Genomic DNA, 22,533 nt, shown 5'->3' on the forward strand with positions numbered 1-22,533 from the left:
CCCCCAAGGGGTCCCAGCACTGGTGCTCTGTTGGCTTTTTAAATCAAGGGTAAGCACACACACCAAACTCTAGCCCTGTGTCCTTCTATCTTTTTGAGAGAATGGTTGGGATCAGAATAAATGCTAACAGCTTCCCAAATGATAAATACCAAGATAATGTGGTTGTTGCTAACAGAAAAATAATGTGAGCATTTAGTACAGGCATTTTTTTTTATGAAGCCATCTTTTGACTACATGCTACGTAATTTTGTTTGGAGATTTTACTTAAATCCAAGGAGTAATAATTAGAGATCTCTGTGTGTGTTTATTGACTGAAATGCTATGTTCCTCAAATCACTATGTAGCCCAGTCTGGCCTCAAACCCGCCATTCCCCTGCTTCAGCTTCCCGAGTACTGGGATTACAGGTCAACACCACCATGTGTAGCTCACAGACTAAGAAATATGGTCTTTAAATGTCCAAATTAGGTCATTTCCCAGTATACCCGGAATAAACAGTGCTGTCCATGTTACACTTACACATACAGGTTCCATCACCTCCCCAACTCTCTAAAACCTTTCAATGGGCATCATTTAAGTTATTTAAAAAAAAAATGACATGAAGTTTGGAAGACACAGGAGGAGGAGTCGGGTAGATATGATCAAAATACATTATATACATATATGATATTCTCGACACATTTTTAAAAAGTAGGCCACCCCTCAGAGTGGTCAGTGACTAACCAGTGGGGACAAAGAGCACACACTATTCAGTGATGTACTGACAAGGGGACACCGAATGGATGGCAGCAGTGATGAACTGAAGCCTGGACCACAGACACAAAACTGCAAGTGCCATCAGTGAGCTTCAAAGTCCGGCCATGTTTCTCCTCTCCACCTCTCCCCGGGCTGGCTGTCCACCTCTGTCACTGATCCCCAACTCCTTTGCCAGACAGAAGTGTTCCTGAAATGTACACACAGCCTTGCTTCAAGTAAAACTGCTCCTGTCTGAACACAACAGGCCATGGGGTTCACAAACCTGATTAAAAAACAAAAACACCCTAATGAGAACATTCAGGAATGGCAGCTAAGGTATAGCAATTGATTTTCACTGGAACTGGGGAATTCCTGGAGCAGAGGGGTTTGCCGCATCACTACCTGTCAGTAGTCCCTGCCTGCCCTTGGCTAGTACAAAACAAAAAAACAAGTTTCTGGGCTACACGCTGCTTTGATAGAAGCACAGACCCACTATTTCTGAGAGTTGATGGCTCCCAGAGCTGGTGGAAAATGTACCACTGCCATGTTGGGAAGCTGACGTGGGCGGAGCCAGCAGCCACAGTGCCGTTTCAGTCTTAGAATGCTGCAGTTTAAAGCAGTAGGTTCAAGGTAATATAAAAAATAAGCCACGTAAAGATGGCTACCACACAGAGAATCTGGATTATGTTCTCTGTGATATTCGTAACAAAAGAAAAACATTTGATTGCAAAAGCTGTTGAGTTATGCCAAAATGTATATTTTAAAGGTACCTTGACTTCAAAATTTGGATCTAAGGATATGTTGTTTTGGAAAGGAGGCTCTGCTTTTGTTTCCACAGAAAGCCAGAGGCTATGGATTTGTTCCAGATTAAGATACATCAGGTTTGACCAGCCAAGACCCCCTGAAAGGTCTCTGATGACACCATGGCCCAGATGATCCAACATCCGGAACCATTTCAAGGCAACTGGATCAGATGATACACCCTCACGGACTACTCCATAATCCTAAAATTTTCTTTGTGTCCCCATAAGATACAGCGCCCCCCTCCAGCAGGAAGTAGTAAGAGAAGCTACGCCCAAATTCCCAAATATACCAAGCTGGCTTTGGAGATGTGTAAAAGTTAAAATCTTCCTCTTCTAAAAAAAAAAAGAAAGAAAAGAAAGAAAGAAAAGGGGAAGTGCTGTGGGATGGTCTGTATGTCAAATTGCTCTGATTGGTCAATAAATAAAACACTGATTGGCCAGTGGCTAGGTAGGAAGTATAGGCGGGACTAACAGAGAGGAGAAAAGAAAGAACAGGAAGGCAGAAGGAGTCACTGCCAGTCACTGCCATGACAAGCAGCATGTGAAGATGCCGGTAAGCCACAAGCCACGTGGCAAGGTATAGATTTATGGAAATGGATTAATTTAAGCTGTAAGAACAGTTAGCAAGAAGCCTGCCACAGCCATACAGTTTGTAAGCAATATAAGTCTCTGTGTTTACTTGGTCGGGTCTGAGCGGCTGTGGGACTGGCGGATGACAAAGATTTGTCCTGACTGTGGGCAAGGCAGGAAAACTCTATCTACAGCTGCATGTGGGCAGTTTCTCCTGGGTTTTCTGCTCACTGGCCTACCCCCTCTCTGGGAATCTCATTTCAGTTGACTCTTCTGACCCTTTGCCAAAGGAGAAACTCCAACGGTGATGAACAGAATACTACTTTGAAGTGTCAATATTTAAGAGTGCTTGAGTTACAACAGATAGATATATAACAGATATACAGACAGACAGGACACCTTCACAAGGAGGATCCCCACAGCCTGTGCTGCTGCATGGGCCCTCAGACCTCCAAGCTTATCACGCACAGTCAAACGACTGCACAGCAGGCGAAAATGAAAGGGAGATTATGATCTATTTTTATATTCTTTCCAACAAAGTTTAAGTGACAAGAAGAATAAAGTTCGTTGTTGTCCTTGCTTCAGGCACAGATTCTAAATCAGAAAGACATTATTCTTAGGAGTTTAAAATACATTTTCTAGAAGGTCCCCCTCCCTTAAGTGTATATAATACCCTGCATTATTTCGAAATGCTTTCATGGATGTCACCACAATTGGTCCTCTCAACAATCCTATGAGGCAGCATGTTCCAGAAGTGAGACAAGTACATCGGCAGGCTTAGAGGGAGGGGCGGGAGCCAGAGGTCTCCTGCATAGGCCTCTCAGGTCCTCTGGTACTCCAGATAGAGTTGGAAATAGAGGAAGTGTTCAGGAAAGAGCAATCGTGGTGTTGTATTAGCACCCATCCACCCATCTGGAAAAATAGCTAGCCAGAGAACCTAGGGCCAGGTCTGTCTCTAACCTCAGGCCCGGAATTCAGAACTTCTTCCATTCAGAACTTGTAATAGCATCATGCCCTGCAGGCACCTTCTGGGACATCACAGAACTGACTAGATCTGACTTGGACACATGTACATTTCTCATCTTCATAAGGTCCAGGTCTGGCTCTCAGATGCAATCATGTTTAACACCATTGCTGAGGACAGATTTGAATATTCTGAGCAAAACGTGATCAGAGCGCATCCTGTAAAGGTCATCAGATGTCCAGCCAGCAAACCTGCCACTCTAGCCTCGCCAGACCTTGGTGACCCACAGTGGGGAAGTGACGGATCTCAGACCTGACCAGGGACACTGCCATGTCAGGGACCCTGCAAACACAGCTGTTTTCTCTGCCATCAACGATGCAGCATTTAGGAATTTAACATTCAAATGCAATCAAGGCTTTGCCCACCTTGAGTAAAAGCCTGCTTCTGAGCAATACAAAAATGCTTTGCCAAGTTGTTCTGCTGGATTTCATTCAGGCCCTGCTAATGCATTCTGTCTGTCGGAAGAGACTTGCTGGGGAGCTGAAGTAATCCTTTTAAAACAGACTACCAGCTGTGTCCTTATGATCGGATTTGTTCTCTGCTAATGCCTTGAGATTAGTTACTGATGACCTGATTTAAACCCTAAAAGTTCAAAAACACTGTTTTACTTAAAAATCTTATAAATGATAGTCTCCCATAAAGCAACAATCTGTGAGGCCCTCCAGAGTGTGCCGCCAAGTTTTTCCAGACTCCGTTTTAATTCCCACTTTTTGTAGGACGCTATACTCACACCCACCATCCCTCCAGCCAGTGACACTCCAACTCTGGTGGTACACCAGGACCCTCCACAGTGTTTGTAAGACACAGTTCACAGACACCACCTCTAGGATTTCTGATTTACCAGGTTCTAGGGGAATCTGCCTTTCTGACCAGTCCTGTGCGATGACCACTCCCAGAACGGAACTTTCACATCCCCTGGCTTTCCTAGGGCTACCTATCATCTCAGTGATCCTGGATTCACCTCAATAATCAATCAATCAATCAATCTCATCTCTATCTCTGTGTACATATATATATATACACATGGAGGTCAGAGGTCAACTTCATATATCATTCCTCAGACACCATCTACCTTGTTTATTTTGAGACATGCTCTCACACTGGCCTGGAACTCAACTATTACTCCAGGCTGGCTGGCCAGGGATCTCCAGAGATCCTGTCTCTGCCTCCCCGGCACTGGGATTACAAGCATACACTACCACACCGGCTGTTTTTAAAGTGGGTTCTGGGGATCAAATTCAGATCCTCCCGTTTGCATGGCAGGCCCTTATCACATGAGCTGTGTTCCCCGCCCCTCTTCAGTAACTCCCACCCCAGTCATGTCAACACCCAGTGGAAGACAGGGAAAGCCCAGGCCTCCCTCTCGCCCTGTCCTTCCTTCCGCTGCTCCCTATTTCCACTAAGGAAGGAGGAGAGCACTCACCAGCACACAGGCTGATCCTCTGACACTACACCCGCTGGCCACGCCCTCCTAGAGCCGAGCTCCTCAGGTCAGGCCTACCTGCTTCTGCTCCCAAAGCTTTCCACTCTTCCGTTCCCACCCTCCAGAAAGCGGAGCTCTGTGTCTAGACACCAGCCCACTTGAGAAAAGATGATAGGACAAACACATCTCTACAGGAAGTTAATTTACAGTCTTGGCCTGTCCCTGCCTTGTCCATAGTGGTTACAGAGGAGAGGGGCATAGTCTTTCCTGCAGGGATCTTAGTTCTGTGGACCCCCTTTACACACACACACCCTGAATCTCATGTTAGGGTGGGTCTCACTGGAGGAGTGCATTCAGGATTTCGGGGTTGGGTTCAGCACCCAATGAGGAAAGACAATGACTGGGACTAGCCTGGTGCTTCTGGAGTGCTGCAGGAGGATTCGGGACAGAACCACATGTTCCCAAGGAACACAGTCACTTTCCTTCACAGAAGCAGGGGTTCCCATGGCAGCCGGAGAGGGGGATAAGGCAGAACTGGGGGCTGCTGAACCTGCTGCCTAATCACCAAACTGAGACCATCTGAAGAGGACTCAGACTCCCACCCTCAAACAGCAGCATCCTCAGAGCTTCCCCACTTTCCTGGAGGATGGCTTTGCCATCGTGTGCTGAGCCCTGACATATCTATCTGCTTCATGCTGTCCTCACAACCGAAGCTCACAGCCTGGACAGTCACGCTGTAACGTTACTAAAGAAAAGGCTGAAAACTACATCCAAGTGTTTTATATTTGAAAAAAAGAGTTGTTTTTAATAAAAAGGGTCCCTTAAGAGGGCAAACAACAAAGAGCGACCCAGGAGACCGAAGTTCAGCCATGACCCCAAAGAGCTTTAATACTCGCACAATTTTCCAACATTCTCATTATTGTTTCCAGGAACACATTCATAATACAATACAAATGCCCCCACTAAAAACTTTTCATAATGAAACAAAATTAACTTTAGGAGATAACACCAAAAAAAAAAATTAAATTGGCTCTCTTAATAATTTTCTTCCTTAGAGGCACTGTCCTGACTTCATTTACATTATCAGAGTAAAACAAAACAGTAACACCGCAGAGCAAACTTCTTTCACAAGGACAAACAATGGAAGCTCACCTTAAAACTAGTTGTAACATCACATCTTCACAGTGTAAACCGATGAGCGTTCTGAACAGCGCCAGGGACACCACACAGAGCTGGGGGAACAATAAACACAGCGCGGCTTCAGATGTCAGGCTGATAACTCCACCCCCGGCAGGTGACAAATAAATCAGAATTACACAACAAAATGGCCTCTCCATTCCTAGCAGTTTTCATAAAACACACATTGCTGCCAGGAAAAATGTATTCCGAATACCAGTTCCCCCAGGGGACGAGTTGGCTAGAAACCTAACGGCTGCCTGGGAAATACTCATGCTCATATTGTGAATCAAAGATAATACAAATGTGCCCCTTCAACTCCCGACACACATATGAACTTCCTACCTCCTCTTTGGACAATTTGTTTTTCTAAGTTGTCTTCAAATGTGACACTGGTTATTTACAAGAGAGGGCTCACGGGAAAGCATTCAAAACCTGGCCAACTCTCTTTAGAATGTTCAGCTTAAGCCTCAGTTTCTCTCTTGGTGTTGGGGCAAATTTTTCTCTTTGGTTCCATTTCCTATAGTGCTCCAAGGATGAGGATTTACTTCCTTAAGGAGTTCACTCAAAAAGAATAATGAAATTAAATATTTTTTAACAAACACATGAATTCTTTCAACTTCTAATTTCTACAAAGGAACAATGGACTACCAAGCAGGGGAGACACCCAATTTTAAGTCACGGTAGTTTCTGGGTCCTGAGCTGTTCTCAATTGCTCACTCAGAAGGTTAGTGTTATTGCCAATATGACAGAACCTAAAATCACCTGGGAGGTAGACCTCTGGGCACACCTGTGGGGGATTATCTTAACAACCTTGATTGATGTTGGAAAGCCTGTTTTAATTGTGGGCCACACGAAAGTGAAGCTAGCCCCAACATCCACGCAGTCATCCTTCTGTGTCCCTGACTATGTGATGTGACCAGCCATTTCAGCTCCCGCTGCCTTGAGGTCCCTACCATGAAGAACTCTACTTTGACATAAAGCAAACACTGCCTCCTTTAAGGAGCTGTCTTTGTCAGAAAATTTTATCCTAGCAACAGGAAAAGCAGCATTAAAACACTCACTATTGTATAACAATAACGTTGATTTTGTACATGCAATTGTATTTTTGCAGCCTCACGGACCTCATAGCCCTTAGAATTTTTTTTTTTCATATAAGATCATGCCATCTAAAAAGCAGGCAGCTTTAATTATCTGGGTCTTTATTTGCTTAATTATATAAACAGAAGCACTGCTTAAATAATTAACAAGCACACTCTTACCTTACTCCTTTCTTAAGGGAATGCTTTCTCCACTGTTAGCTCAGAGCTCATAGATAACCTGGCTCAGCTTAGGAAGTCCCCACTACTCATGGTCTGCTGTGTCTAGAAACCATCATTCCCCTCTGTTTTGTAAGCTTGACTATTGTTTTTCTATCTACCTCAGACAAATACAGTCAAAGAGTTCATGCTTTTGTTACTGGCTGTAATATCTTTTTGATACTTAGTGTTATATCTTCAAGGTTCATCCATGTGGTAACATCTCAAAACAACTTATCCTTTCCCTTGTAATTTCCTGATCTTGTAGGTATTTATGAGTATGTTGTTTACAATATGTATATATCTACCTACCTGGGGATTTCTCAAATTTCTGTCAATGTTGTTTTTAATTTAAACTCACTATAATCAGATAATATACATGATTTCAATCCTTTTACATTCAATGAGCCTTGTTGTTGGTTTGATTTGGCTTGTGGTCTGCCTTAGAGAAGGCTGAATGTGGACCTTGCTCCTAGCAGGTAAAATATTAAATGAGATTTTTTTTTCCTAGTATACCACTTTAATTTCTGTAGACGAATTTCTAAACAGTCTTATTAAATAAGAAACACAGAGCCAAACACAGGGGTGAAAGCCGTAGAGATCAGAGAAATAGTGAGAGCCACCAGCTAACCTTAGCTCACCATGCTGCCATAGCTTCCCAAGAGAGCCTCTTCCTGTCTAACCTGCCCCTTTATTGTCTTGCTGTTCTGCCCTCTCACTGGCTCTTAGCTCAGCCACCTCATTTCCTCATCACTGCCTGTCTGTGCAGACCTCCAGGTCTCTATGGTTGGTACTGGGATTAAAGGCCTGTGTCACCACGCTTGGCTGTCCCCTAGTGTGTCCTTGAACACACAGAGACTCTGCTTGCCATGTGATTGGATTAAGGGCGTGTGCTACCACTGCCTGACTTTTGTTTATGGTTGACTATGTCCTCTGATCTTCAGGCTTTATTTATTTATTTATTTATTTATTTATTAACATACAAATAAAATATCACCACATTTCAGCACAAATAAAATATCACCACAAATTTCCCTAATTTTTATTCACAGTTATTTATTTATTTAATTAATTGGGACAGGGCCCTGCTATGTATTCCAAGCTAGCCACAGGTTTGCAAACTTTCTGCCTCAGCCTCCTAAGTGCTAGATTACAGACCTGTGCTACAGTGCCTGCCTCCTGGCTATGAATACATACAATATAATACATATAATATAATATATATTTTTTTCCTTAGTAGTTGCTTTTGTTCTTCCAATAAACTTATCAGACTCTAAGTTAATTTGGACTTTAAGTTAATTCAAACAAAATACAGAAATAGTATTCCTGTATAGTTCTATTCTCTCCTCTCCCTCTCTGTGATATTATTTTTAAACATGTAACACATATATACTATAAACTCAAAGATATACTGTTAGATTTTTATCTTTTGCTTTTAATACAGTTGTTGACGTTAAACAGATACAGTCTTTGAGGAGGGGCTGCATTGGGTGACACTCTTAGTATTTAATGACTCTTTGAAGTTGAGTGGGGCTCCAAATGAAAACCTAAACCCACAATTTCCCAGACTTTCACTTCAAAACAGCATGGACAGAGATTTGCTACCTCAGGCCCTGGTTACTCCAGTTCCTTGGCTTTCCCTGCACCTAAGTCTTTCTGTTCTCAGAATTTTGTTCCTTCAGAAGTGCACTTTGCCAGTCCCACAGAAGGAAGCATCGACACAGACAAATTGAGAAAATTGGGGTGGGGGTGGGTGGGAGCTTAGTGCCACCTCCCTAACAAAGGGACACCTGACAGGGGAAAAAAGTTATCAAATTATCTCTACTCAAATAGAAAGAGGATAACAGCTGCAGGAAAGTGGAAAAGCAGGGAGGGATGGAGGGAAATATTCGTAATTTCATTCCCCAAACAATTCCTTTGTAGAATCTGAGTTGAATGCATCCTTCCTCGGAAGCTCTCCTTACCCGAAAAGGGGTGTTGATTCGGCTGGTGAGAGTGTCCAGAATGTGGACATTTTCATGTTGGTGCAGGAGGATGAAGCGGAGGAAGATCTCCAGGAGTGCTGGTTCAGAGATGCTGCGCAGGAAAAGGTCCAGGTATGCAGTTGTGGTCATGACCTCCTCCACTGTCACCTGGAACCAATGACAGTGAGCACAGAAAGTCACCTTCTTGAGGCTGCCAAAGACTCACCCCAACACCCCACCTTAACACAGGGACACTGCCATGAAAACCTTGAGCGCTTGGCTGAAGCCGACAACATGTCCATGGGACACAACACCTGCCCTGTAGCTCAGCGGGGGAACACAAAGACAGGGAAGGCACCCACATGCTCTGACGGTCCCAGTCAAATGCAGTTTAAACCCTATAAAAGTTTTAGTACATACTCAAAATGGGATGAGAGATTATGAAAAGTATTTATATGCTTAATAAAGGAATAATTAGAAAGTTTGGTGTAATTTGTCTCATTATTAGTCATTCAATAAACATTTACTGGGATCTTCCATGTACAAGGAGCTGTAAGCATAAGAACATGCTTTATGTTCAGGAAATTGAGCTATAGCAAATTAAATGATCATGTAATAAATTGCAAAAGAGAGGTGCAGACATGGAGTGCTACAGATGTTCTCTCAGATGTGTTTCTGGAAAGCAGCAAGCCAATATTTTTATAAATGAGTACCACACATAAAACATTATTTATAAAGTGCTATAAGAACTTACTGCTTAATAAAGTAATGGTGACTGTTATAACACAAATTCAGATTTTTCTACCTATATACTTTTCCTATTCAGAAAAAAAAAAAATCAGTCTTTCAGGGAATCAGACTGGAGTTAGGTTTCTCACAGAGCTGAGGAGTAGAGGCTTACAGTGGAGGCCAGAGGTCACAGTCAGGTGTATCCCTTGATCACTCTAAACTGTATGGGACTTTTTTGGGGGGGGGGGCAGGGGATATCTTACTGATCCTGGAGGTCACTCATTCCACTAGTATGGCCAATGGCCCCTCAGGGATCTGCCTGTGTCTGTTACCCTCGCCATGGAGCTGCAGAAACACACTGTTACCTACCATTTCTACACGGATGGTAGGGATCTGAACCTGGGTCCTCGGGCTTGCATGGGAGGCACTTCACTGACTGTCCTCAGCCCCTCAACCTTAAGCATACTGATTCTAAGAGCTACTGTGTGCTCCCTGTTCTCCTAGAAGCAGAATGTAGCAGCTGATCTTTCTATCTAGAGGTTATCACCAAACTATTAATGTCTCTGCTGGGCACAGAAACGTCCACCTTGGATGCACTGAAGTCACCAAATGCACAGTTCAAGCTTTGGAGTTCCAACACCACGCACTGCAAACACCCCGGCCCACCCCATGCACTTGGTTCTAAATGAAGCAGATGGCAATGCTCTGTGAATGAGTGTGTCTCCTCTTTTCCATTTCTCCCTCCCTTTCAAAGTGCTCAGTGTCACTTTAATCGTACCATTACCAGGGCCATTCTTTTTATACTACATTCCTCTTCTCCTTTTAATTTTCAGCTTTAAAAGCCCACAGATCAGTTTAGAAACCAGATGTCCAGAACTTCGAGATGAGTGTAGATAGGCCATGAATGGCTGCATCTGTGAATAAAGGCTTGATGCTATCTATTTTGGTGGTTTTGAATTACTTTTTATAAGTTCTTGGTGCTCAGCTGTGTTCTGGATAGATGAGTCCAGGTGGGTAAAATATCACAAAATCAGCTGTCTCCTTTCTTTACTCTAATACATAATGGACCTTATGGTAATAAAGCCCTAATGAATTCACTCTTTCAGAATCTACCGACAGGGCACATCACTGGAGTGCAAACACCCTCATCCAGCTTGGCAGCAACAGTGTGAGCACACAAGCATTCAGACCACATGAAGTCGTCCGTCCACTTTAAAGGGCTCTCTGTAGCCCAAATACAGTAAAGGAAGCGGAAGCAGGGAATATCAACCCTGGGCAAATAAATGACACTGAGAAAAGTGCATCTCACCACTGTCTTGCTTCTGCAGCTAGCTGCTCTAGCCTGGGGCTTTCTGTAGCTCTCTGTGGGACTTGCAGGGGACATGTCTAAAGCTATCCTGAGGTCCATACCTAACCATCCTACTACAGTACACAAAGGTGCACACAGAGGACTTCCTCGTCGGTGAACGGCAGCTATTCCTCAAAGGTCCATCAACTGATATCTGCCAGAGTTGAACATAACTTAATCCTCCCATATACTGCATGCCACATAATATACCACCATATACTCAGCACATAAATATGGAATTACTATATGTTTGGATTGTATTATGTTAGAATGCTTGCTTGTAAACACTGCTGTTTGAGTTGTTAACTTGAGTTTCACGGGAAAAAAAAATGTTAAATTAATTTTTAATTAGGCTTAGGTCAGGATTTCCAACAATTTCTGAAATGACCCTAAACTGTACTACTAACTTCGTAGTAGGTATTTGTGTGACTTGATGGTCTCAGAACTGACAATTATAAAATCTAAGCATCAGTCAATTATGAAAATGTTCCACATCCTACAGCATTAAATATTCAGTCAAGAATTAATTTTTTATGGGAAGATAAATAGGCACATTTGTCACTATGTAACTTTGATTTCATCTTAATAAATGGCAAAATTGTATGTGCAACAAATAATTGTTTTACATAAATTCATGATTTATTAATATAAACATATAATTTGTATACCTATTTTATATACCTACTGTGGTAAAAATGTGTAATGTCCCTCATAGACTCATAGGTTGGACACTTGATCTCTATCTGGTAGTGCTGCTCAGGAGGCAGAGCCTCACCGGAGGTGTCATTGACGGAGGCCATGAACCCAGCCCTGACTCCTGCCCTCTCTGTGTCCTTTCTGCTGACACTGTGTGACCGATTCCTCTGCTGCCACCCCTTCCCCACCATGGTGGACAGTGTCCCTTCCTATACTATAAGCCAAAGGAAACCCTTCTTTCCTCTGGTTGCTTCCTGCTGGGTATTTGGTTATGGCAATGAGAAAAGTAAGGGATACACCTGTATACCCAGGGTCAGGTAAAATGGCTCAGGCACAGGAATTCCAACTAGACAAACACCTAAGAAGCCTTGTTCAACATGTGTCCTGGAAGCTCCTCCATCTGTCCTTCCTCATTGTTCTCTCTCTCTCTCTCTCTCTCTCTCTCTCTCTCTCTCTCTCTCTCTCTCTCTCTCTCTCTGTGTGTGTGTGTGTGTGTGTGTGTGTGTGTGTGTGTGTGTGTGTGTGTGCGTGTGTGTGTTCTTCTGGGAATAAAATTTTACTCAAGCTTCCTCTCCATCCACTGTGCTACCGTCTCAACCCTTAATTTTTGACACAGGCCTCCCTGTATAGGCCAGGCTAAACTCTAATAATCCTCCTGCCTCAGTCTCCAAAGCATTAAGATCATAGGTGTGTGCTACCACATCTGGGTGTAGGTACATTTTTAATGAAGATCTCCAAAATAATTAATGCCACTCAACACAGCTAAACAGGAAATGATGCTCAACCACAAACATGGAGTTCAACTATTCACATCCACCTGACTGCAACATTGGGATCGCTTGATGGAACCCTCAACCAAAATGATCAAGACAAAAAAAATATAAATAGAAAAAAGCAGAGAAACGGAATCATTCCAAACGGGCTGACAGTTAGCTCCTTTGATACTAAGTCTCCAACTTTACCGAGCACTGCTGAACTGACATGTCACGAGACTCCCAGAAGCTGCTTTACCGCAGGAGTGCTACCTCAGCTATCCCCACTGGGTCACATGTGACCTTAATAAGCTCAAAAGCCCAGCAATCAACTAGCTAGAATCCAAGTCTGTCCTCAGGGGCCAACATGAAAGGGGGTGTTGAGCAGCCATTGTTTACTACTCTTAGGCTGGATAAATGAAAAGATTTTATTTCTTTTTAGAAATCAAAGCTGTCATTAATAAGCTAAGAGGATTTAAGGAAGCACTTGGGGGACAGCATTTACATAACATGTTATAAATATTAAAAACCCAATCCCATTAAATATCAAGTTGCAAACTCTTTATAGATTGAGGTCACACTTACCTTAAACTAATACCCCAACCCGGGAAACCCAGTGGTCCTCTCCTTCCGCCTCTTGCCCGCACTGTATCCTTCAAAGCCTTTTATCCCAGAAAAGCTTTCCTGCCCCATTATCGTACTTTCAGAAACTTCTCCTAATCCTCCCAAATAGGCAACGTCCTTAATGAGGCTAAGACTGAGAGCCTAAGTGTGATCACTTGCAAGCTAACGATAACCACAGAGGAAAGACACTCAGCCTGAGGAATGCAAAATGGAGCCTTCTGCTAGGATTCCAGAGCAGCATTAGCAAAACACAGAAGTCGCAAACTAACTAGTCAATGATGAAGGACAACGAGCTGTAGCAGGAGGACCTTTTGTCTCATAAGATTGTCAGTGTCTACCTTGTTCTATAAAGGATGACAGGCAGCTACCAACTTACACAAAACTAGCCAGCTATACAAATTAACCTGTCACTCAAATTAACAATGTCTACACATGCCGCAGCTTGAGAATGTTATTTCATATTAAAGGCAGGCCATAATGAGTGAAGGAGCATTTGAAAACTCAAATTCCACCCACTCCCAAAATCATCCTTGATAGGATAAAGACAGCTGTGACCTGAAGAATAAATACACCTGCTGCCTAGGCACTGCCTCTGCTGGCTCCCCAGCCCAAGTGCTAGAACGGAGGCCTTCCTTGGGGACTTGGTTTTAATACTGTCAGTCCAATTTGGTCCATTCGCTGACGCGAGTCTCTCTTTACCCACTTTCTCCATCTTCCCTTAGCTCTTGCTTGGTTCTTTCTTCATGCCAACGGCCTTTGCCAGTCTCTTAAAGTTGTGTTTTCTAAAAAACATAGCTTGAGACTGGGTGAATGAATTCAATTTGCTGGTTCACTAATGGTTTAGACCATTTTCAAATAGAAAATGTAGTAAGTGCAAGTACTGTTCTGAGGAACTTAGGCATATATATTTTGTTAGAAACACATACAAATTGCATTGTGTGCAGGCACTTCACTGGTGTGCCCAGGAAATGTGATATGCCAGTGTACAAAGCCCTGAGTGTGAGAAGCACAGTCATCCGACAAGCAGTACATTCACACAGATCCAAACCACTTGTGCGGGTCCATTGCCACCAGCGATCCATCTCTGGCTATGGCTCAGCAAAGTGCACAGAGTTGACCCCGGCTTTCTGAGCAGGATGGCAACTGAATTTATAGTCATCCTACTTCTTTTTATCTTAGCCTACAAGCTCTAGAGGGATTCCCTCCCCCTTTATTAGAATTTCAAGCTTTTGAGAAACAGACCAAATGGACCGCTGTTTTCTTTCTAAAAGGAGATGGATGCCACATTCTACTTCTACAAAGTCAAAACTCTATACAAAAAAAAAAAAAAAGCCCAGCCATCATGCCCGCACTGCAGCAGCACATTAACTTGATACGTAGGAGTGAAATTGAGCATATAGACACTCTGACCCTTCTGTAATCAGCTCTAGTTGGGTGATCCCATTTGCATCTAAATTAGCACCAGTGTCCTCTCTGTGATGACTGGTTTATATGTGTCTTGAAAAATAAATTTCCCATCTGCTAGCTGTTTCTTTGTGATCCAGTCACATTGGAGCAAACAGATGGATCCTACCTTCTGTCACTCAGGTAGGTGGCAGGCAGTGGGGGTCAGGTGACTGTGACATCCTCTATAGGACAGAAGCCACCTTTCTTCGGCTTTTTCTCTGATGCAGAGGAGTAAACTAAGTAGCTGGTTCCATGGGTCAATGGTGAGTTCTCCCACCCCATGGTTCCAACCAGTGTGGAGAAACAGTAGGATCAGCAGAGCGAGAATGGAGACTTGTTACATCACAGGAAACAGAACTGAGAAAGTCTCTACTGAACCCATGCTGAAGCCCACCAGCTGCTGCCAGAGAAGCAAGCCAATGGACAGGAAGCTTGTCCACTGTGGGTAGCCAAGGGCAGCAGCTGGATGGGCTCTTCACAGCCACCTCTCCCTTCCAAGGATACAGACCCCCCAGATTCACATTCAAATGCAAAAGGGAAGACAGACACCCTGGTTCCCAAAGGGTGGCCCACCCCAGACTTCAGCCAAAAACTCAGGACAGAAAAGATTCAGTTACTCAAGGTCTGAAAATAGTCTGTAGTTGCTGAATCAGGCCCCCTCCTGTCTCCCTTCTGCTCCTCCACCTTAAGGCCACACAGTACACTGATGCCACTGCCAGAGGCAGGCTGAGAAGGATGGAGGTGACATTCAATGTCATTAAGTTGAGTTACTTAGTCCCAAAATACTTTAAAAAAGAAGGAAATGAAAGTGAAGGCCACATTGAGGACATCTGCAACATAGTATGTTTTAAATGCAAGCCAGGCTCAACCTTTTCTCTATACCCCATCCTGTCTTCAGTGCAGATGGAGATGGCCTGTCGTGCATACTGCTGACCGCCATAGAGATGGTACCTTCTGGGGTTCCTAACTTTACCCACAATTCAGGAATGGCCCTCTTCAACAAACATTGAAAACTCAGCACTTAGCGATGAGGATGGAAAGAGCCAACACCATTCTGTTTGTTATTGTACACAAAGGCCAGCACTGGGACAGTCTAAAACCTGACTTAGGTCTATCCTAGGAGCCAGGGAGTCATGCTAGAGCCAAAGAGCATGATTGCCAGTCGTGGACAGACAGTGGATTTTAGAAAGAGCACAGGATTTTCAGGCGGGCACACCCGGGTTCAAACCTAACAGTTTTTACTGTGTGGGCTGTACTGTGCCATTTACTCTCTCTGAGCTGCTTCCTCCTCTGTAAAATGGGGATAACCACAATATCTAGAAGTATCTGAGAATTAAAGACAATGCCTATGCATCTCAATGCAAGATGGGACTAACAGGAACAAAATGGCTACTTCTTTCTGATTTGGGGCATCAATTTAAAATAAACTGAGGATCGGGTGAGCAGAGGTACTGGTGACAGTCAGGACAAATGTGCTTGTCCAAATTTATGTTGGAAAGTGGCGGGACACTACAGCAGCTCTTCCAGAAACAAAGCCCTTCTAATTCTCCTTGTCAGCATTTTGCAGAATTAGGAGGGGCTGTGGTCACTACAACAGATAAGCCCAGGAGACTCCAAAGAGTAAGTGTGTCCTAGGGCAGGATGGATTTATCAGGGCCATTGGATTCTCTAAAACATTTTCTGTTTGCCATGTTCACCCATTTAAACCTCATTCTAATCCCAGAGGACCAGTTGAACAATAGTTTAGAGAAGAAATAATAGTGAGGTTGCCAGCAGAAAACAGCCATGTCTAAGAGATCTCTGCTTGACAAAAGGGTTGGCCAAGTTGAAGTCACTCTTCTTACAACACAAAGATGTTTTTTCTCTTGCCCTTCACAAACCACAAACCAACCCCCACCACACACCTCTCTGGAGCAGTTGGCAAAGGGCTACTTCTAAAGCTTCTTGTCCCATATTATATGCATATTATTTGTACCCTCTGGCTTCATAATGCAATTTGCCAGACAATAATTTAATATATGACCCAGTATAATTAAATTTCATCTAATAGAGTTCAGCTGTGAAGATACTCCAAGTCAAGAATGGTAAAATGTGTCTGTAACCCTAGCATGTGGGAAGCCGAGGCGTAAGGACTTGAGTTCAAGGAGGCTAGCCTGGGCTGCATAGGAATTTAGGATAGCCTGTACATACTAAACAGAAAGAGGAGAAAGGAACGATGAAGGGAGGGAGGGCATACTGCAAACAGTATATAAGAGTGGACTTCACAGTCTAACTCTGGGGCAAGAATTGGTGAGAAAACTGGGGTGGGGGGTAACTCAAAAGCAAAGATGGGAGCGATATTCCAAAGAAAATGGCATCTATTTCTTTCTTGTTTACTAATTGTTTGATAAAGACTCTTGCCTTGGGATTCAAATTTTATTTGCAACATGAAAAATGATAAAAGCATCATTGTCCGTCAGTTGCTGAATATCCCCTGAGCATTTAAGGACTCTGCTAAGCATATTATTTCAGTCCATGGCATCCATACAACCTTTCAGAACCAACTCCAATGACCCAGACAGAAGCAGGAAAAAAAAAAATCCCTCCTTGTGGGATGGTCTGTATGTCAAATTGCTCTGATTGGTCAATAAATAAAACACTGATTGGTCAGTGGCTAGGCAGGAAGTATAGGCGGGACTAACAGAGAGGAGAAAAGAAAGAACAGGAAGGCAGAAGGAGTCACTGCCAGTCGCCACCATGACAAGCGGCATGTGAAGATGCAGTAAGCCACGAGCCATGAGGCAAGGTATAGATTTATAGAAATGGATTAATTTAAGCTATAAGAACAGTTAGCAAGAAGCCTGCCACAGCCATATAGTTTGTAAGCAATATAAGTCTCTGTGTTTACTTGGTTGGGTCTGAGCGGCTGTGGGACTGGCGGGTGACAAAGTTTTGTCCTGACTGTGGGCCAGGCAGGAAAACTCTAGCTACACCTCCTGGAAAAGCAGTTCCTCCAGGAATAGGGTTAGAGAATGTGGTGGTCTGAAAGATAATGGCCACCACAGGGAGTGGCACCATTAGGAGGTGTGGCTTTGTTGGAGTAGATATGGCCTTGTTGGAAGAAGTGTGTCACTGTAGCGGTGGGCTTTGAGGTCTCCTATGCTCAAGCTACACCCAGTGACACAGTTCATTTCCCACTGCCTGCAGATCAATATATACAGCTCTCAGCTCCTTCTCCAGCACTATATCTGCCTGTATGCCATCATTTCCTGCCATGATGATTGTGGACTAAACCTCTGAAACTGTAAGCCACCCAAATTAAATGTCTCCCTTTATAAGAGTTGCTTATAAAGCAACTTCCTGCCTAGCCACTGGCCAATCAGTGTTTTATTTATTGACCAATCAGAGTAGGTTGCAACAGGAACAGAAACCCTAACTAAGACAGAGGAGGAGGAGGTCTGAGGCTGGCCCACTGAGTCACGAGTTCCTGCTATAGCCTCCTCTAAACTCAAAGGCCAGACTACTGTCTCTGACCATACAACAGGTCTGGAGGGAAGCCCTGTGGATGCATTCCAGTGTTCCGTGGCCTGCCCTCACTTTAATAAGTGATGGTGGAAATCTGCCCCTGCCCCCAGGGCAACTTTCCATTCATACAAATCTCCACTTCTATCTTTGCGGCCAGGTCAGTGCCATTTCTCAGTTTTCTTCATGTATTTATCCATCCTTTAAGACTGCCGGCTTTCCATAGAAACATGTACATCTGACCCACTGAGTCAGTTCTCAAAGGACACAGTGCACCGTCCAGTGCTCAGAGCATAATCAATAAACAGCCTGAGATGCACACTGGGACCCTGTCACTAAAGAAGAAAAAGAAATAAGACCTGGTGTCCACAGCCCATCTTGGGGCTGATATCTGTAACAGGAGCATTTATTTATACCGAATAATGCTTCATTGAAAACACAGACCTAACTCAAGCCATACTCTTGAATGAGAGCAACTCAGAAAAGCAACCCACTGCGAAGAAGAAGTGCTTCCTTGGGCTTTCCCTCCATTTCTCTCCCAGATTAACACAACAGTCCTATTCAGTTCTGGTAAGGCTGCCTCCGGACCCATGAGTGGAGGGGAAATGTACGGGCTAGAGTCTCAGCCAGCAGCTGACTCCAGGAAGGCAGGATTGCCTGCCATGTCTGTATTTCACCCCCAGACTCCATCTGCCTGCTGGGCTAAGTGCATCATTTTGGGGTGAAATTTTATATTTAGACCAATTTTCCCAGGCACAAAAACTACAGCAAAAACAAGCTCTGATGACAAAAGACAGATTTCACTCCTGGCTTATTTTCCACGAGTGACAAAGAAATCTCCACACAATGGTGAGACAGAAGGAGCCCAGGTGTCTGCCAGAACAAATTCAATAATTCTGGTCGTGGCCGTTCTCCTCTGTTTCCCCCAAACCTGCTCATCGTCTGGCACTGGAGAGTCACAGCAGAGCATCTCATCAGAATGCAAGTCAGAAAGAAACGAGGAGTAACCTGTCCTGTGGGAAGTCGGTGTGGGGCAAGAGACACCCATGGCAAGACGGTTCCCAGCAGGCCAACGGCCTCGGCTGAGTCCCTGACCCTCTGCTTTTCTTACCACCTGCCTGAAGAGAAACCCACAGGCATGGCTGCTGATCGGTTTTGACTGTTCTCTTAGGATGGTGCATGGGAAAGAAGGAATGATTCACACCAAACTTCAGAGTTTTCCCTCTTGTGTCTGTCTGCACTTGTTTCTGAGGTGAACACCACCTGGCTTCCATAGATAAGGTGGGGTTTTGTGTGAGTTACGTTTTGCATCTTCTGTGTGAGGGAGGGTGGGGCCCGTCCTATCGTCTCGTAATTCCGAGGCTTACGAACCACATTCTTTGGTGTGTGGCGTTATCGCTTCTGTGCACTTGTTGAAATTAAAGAGAGAAATCTAATTTCCCGTTTCAAATCACAAGTAACTGGAAGCTTAATTTATCATCCTAATTCCCTCTCCTACAATGGGAAAGAGGAGACACGAGGCATGGCAGAGAGGTCAGCAAATGAGAATACCACAGTGCCTGCTTTAGCCTCTGAAAACAAACTCTGCTCCTCGGTGTGGTAAGACCGTAGGTACCCGTGTGTCACCTCACTTCTGTGAATCTACAAGTAGTAAAACCAGGCAAGAAGAGCTGTAGCTGAAGGGACAGAATCAGGCACACCCAGGGGCAGTTACTTAAGGCCACCCGTGGGCTTCCTGAGACCCACCTCCCAGCCAACAACAGCCCGCCCAGGGCATTTCGGCAATTAGTGAAAGGGTCTCCTTGGATAGAGGTAGCTCTCCCTGGCCTGTGGTTGGTTTGGCTGATGTCTGGTCAGAGCTGAGGGTGTTTCTTACCACTTAACTTGACCCCTGTGCTGTCTGTGGAGACAGCCCCCTGCCGAGGCATTAAGTCTGGAGACCAAGATGTGAACTCATCTCTCCCTGCAGAGTTGCAGACTGCTCTGGTGCAGTGGACAACTTGAGCAGCTCTACGCCATGTCTCTGCGGGGCCTGGGCCTTCCCTGTCCTTACAATCCCAGAGACGCCCAGCTTGCCATCAAGAGAAACCCAATCTGTTAATACCTAAGAAACTCTGAGTGTGTGGGAGACACTGTGAGATGTCTTCCCCACGGTCATTCTCCTCTCTTTGCAAGAAACCCTGGCTTTAAAGTTCAAAAACAACAGGGGCTGGAGAGATGGCTCAGAGGTTAAGAGCACTGCCTGTTCTTCCAGAGGTCCTGAGTTCAATTCCCAGCAACTACATGGTGGCTCACAACCATCTGTAATGAGATCTGGTGCCCTCTTCTGGCCTGCAGGCATGCATGCAGATAGAACACTGTATACATAAATAAATAAATCTTAAAAAAGAAAAGTTTAAAAACAACAACAACAAAGAATATGTTTGCTTTGTATCCAGCTGTGGCTACCTGTCCTGATTGGGGAGACTATAAGTGGAAGCCATGTGAGGCATGGGAAAGGATCTTTGAAGGGAGATGTCTCTGACCACAGCTTAATCTATGCAAACCAATACAGGGGCTCTCTAAAGATAAGATGATTGCCTCTGTAAATTTCAACAGCGATCTCCTCCCCAGCCTTTAGAGCAGTGCCTGGCACATACTGGGTGCTCAAAATAAATGTGTTGAAATAATTAATAAATGAACGTTTCAGAATACGAGAAGAGCAGCCAACACTGACAGCTCATAATAATGCAGAAATAGAATGCAGTGACCCAGCCTCCAAACAACCCTCCAACGCATGACAGCAGGGTTTCCAAGACTGATCACACCATGACTCATCATAAAACGCATACTGAACAACACACAGCACTCACAGCACTAACCACAGTGTGCATCCTGATATTTATTATTTGGTTCCATTTTAAATGCTAATCTTGACCCAAGATGACTTTTTAATTCATTAACATGATGACTCAGTGCTTAAAAAGTGTTTAAAATATAGATCTATATAACCTTCTCTACTGACTTTTCTACTAACAAATAAGAATCGGTGCTAACATTTAATTTCTTAGTTATAATTCTAAAAAGCTTTAAATATAATAAAAAGAAACAATGGCACAAATAATCAAAATAGCATGATTAGTTGTGACTGGGATTTCTCTATAAAATAAACATGATCACTGAGGACATGAAAACACACAACACAACACTATACTACACAACACAGTTCTATACTACATAACACTACACTCACAACACAACACTATATAACACAGCACACCATGAGTACAGGTGCCTTCCCCCAGCACAGGCAGACTGGGAGCTATCCAGCACAGCCAGTGCTGACCCACTATCCTTCACCCTATCCCAGCTCCTGGTGGTGGTCCACACTGGCAAAGAGCTGCCTCCTCTCCCAGCACCCCCATCAGAGCTGCTGTCCTCAGGAGCTTGGCTTGCAATGGCCTGTCCTGGTGACTAAGCACTGTGGCAACTGTCCTTGATCTTTACAAATGAGCTTTCTTTCTCAGCTGAGAGTCTCTCAGGGACTATGGGTAACCATTTAAGGAAGCTGAGAGTACCATGGGATAATATAAAATGATCTGCAGTGAGAATAGAAGACACTTGCAATTTAATGCTTAGTGTCTGGGACCACAGGCAAGCCAATCACTTCCTGCTGTCTTAGTGGCTACAGGTATAGAACAAGCTTACTCACACACTCTGTAGTCTTCCACAGTGGACTCACACACACACAATAAAAGAGGGGTAGCAGTGAGATGTAGCAGAAGCATCCATACAGTACCTTCCTCTACAGAATTTGGCAAAAAGATAAGCAGTGAAGCTTTCTAAGATAACAGAAACGTACTTTGGATTGCTCACAGGACCACCTAAGGCCAAGATAAAGCTGCCAACTAACCTTCGATGGCTAGTCTAAGGCCGAAGACTGCAGATGGCTTACAACCAATAGGATGCCTTGCTTCCCTCACAACCATTCTCAGCTGTAAAACAATAGCATCGACGAGAGGACCACTGTCTCGGGTCTGAAATCCTGAGCGTCTCCAGTTCTGCGTCAGTGGCTTGAAACTCAGAGCTAACGTGAATTCTGTATCTCAGTGTCTTACTCTCCAGCATAAGAACACAGGGCCAGTACAGTGAGAAGGATGCTCACTTTTTTGATATATTTACTCAACCAATGGTGAATGTATTGAGTGAACTACACGTACACATCACACAAGCAGCTGGAGATACACAGAACGGAAAGCGTCTGTCCCTGGAGGCACTCATGCGCTGGCCGACCCAGCTCACACAATGTCAGAAGTGCTAAGCCCGAGCTCTTGATCTCACATGACTGCTCAGAGGTGGTTTAGAGACATCAATGTGTGCTCAAGTGCAAAGCTTGTCTCAGTCTGGAGCTTGTGCTGGGACTTAAACGAATACACTCTGGGGTGGACAGGCAGGAAGTAGAAGGGA

At 44.2% G+C, this 22,533-nt stretch overlaps 1 protein-coding gene across 3 annotated transcripts in view; it reads right to left on the reverse strand.

The window, feature by feature from the left end:
• The window catches only part of Fhip1a (FHF complex subunit HOOK interacting protein 1A), a 236,684-nt gene that overhangs the window by 19,674 nt on the left and 194,477 nt on the right, over positions 1–22,533 (reverse strand). For all 3 annotated transcript variants that reach the window (XM_052730252.1, XM_052730251.1, XM_052730250.1), the window contains 2 exons: positions 8,992–9,159; positions 5,706–5,785 (listed from right to left, as the gene is read on the reverse strand). In XM_052730252.1, the coding sequence (XP_052586212.1) occupies positions 5,706–5,785; positions 8,992–9,159 (248 nt within the window). The remainder of the gene's footprint in view (positions 1–5,705; positions 5,786–8,991; positions 9,160–22,533) is intronic.

The sequence above is a fragment of the Peromyscus californicus genome, unplaced genomic scaffold (assembly GCF_007827085.1).
Source record: "Peromyscus californicus insignis strain IS unplaced genomic scaffold, ASM782708v3 Scaffold_9__1_contigs__length_137607984, whole genome shotgun sequence".
Lineage (NCBI taxonomy): Eukaryota > Metazoa > Chordata > Mammalia > Rodentia > Cricetidae > Peromyscus > Peromyscus californicus.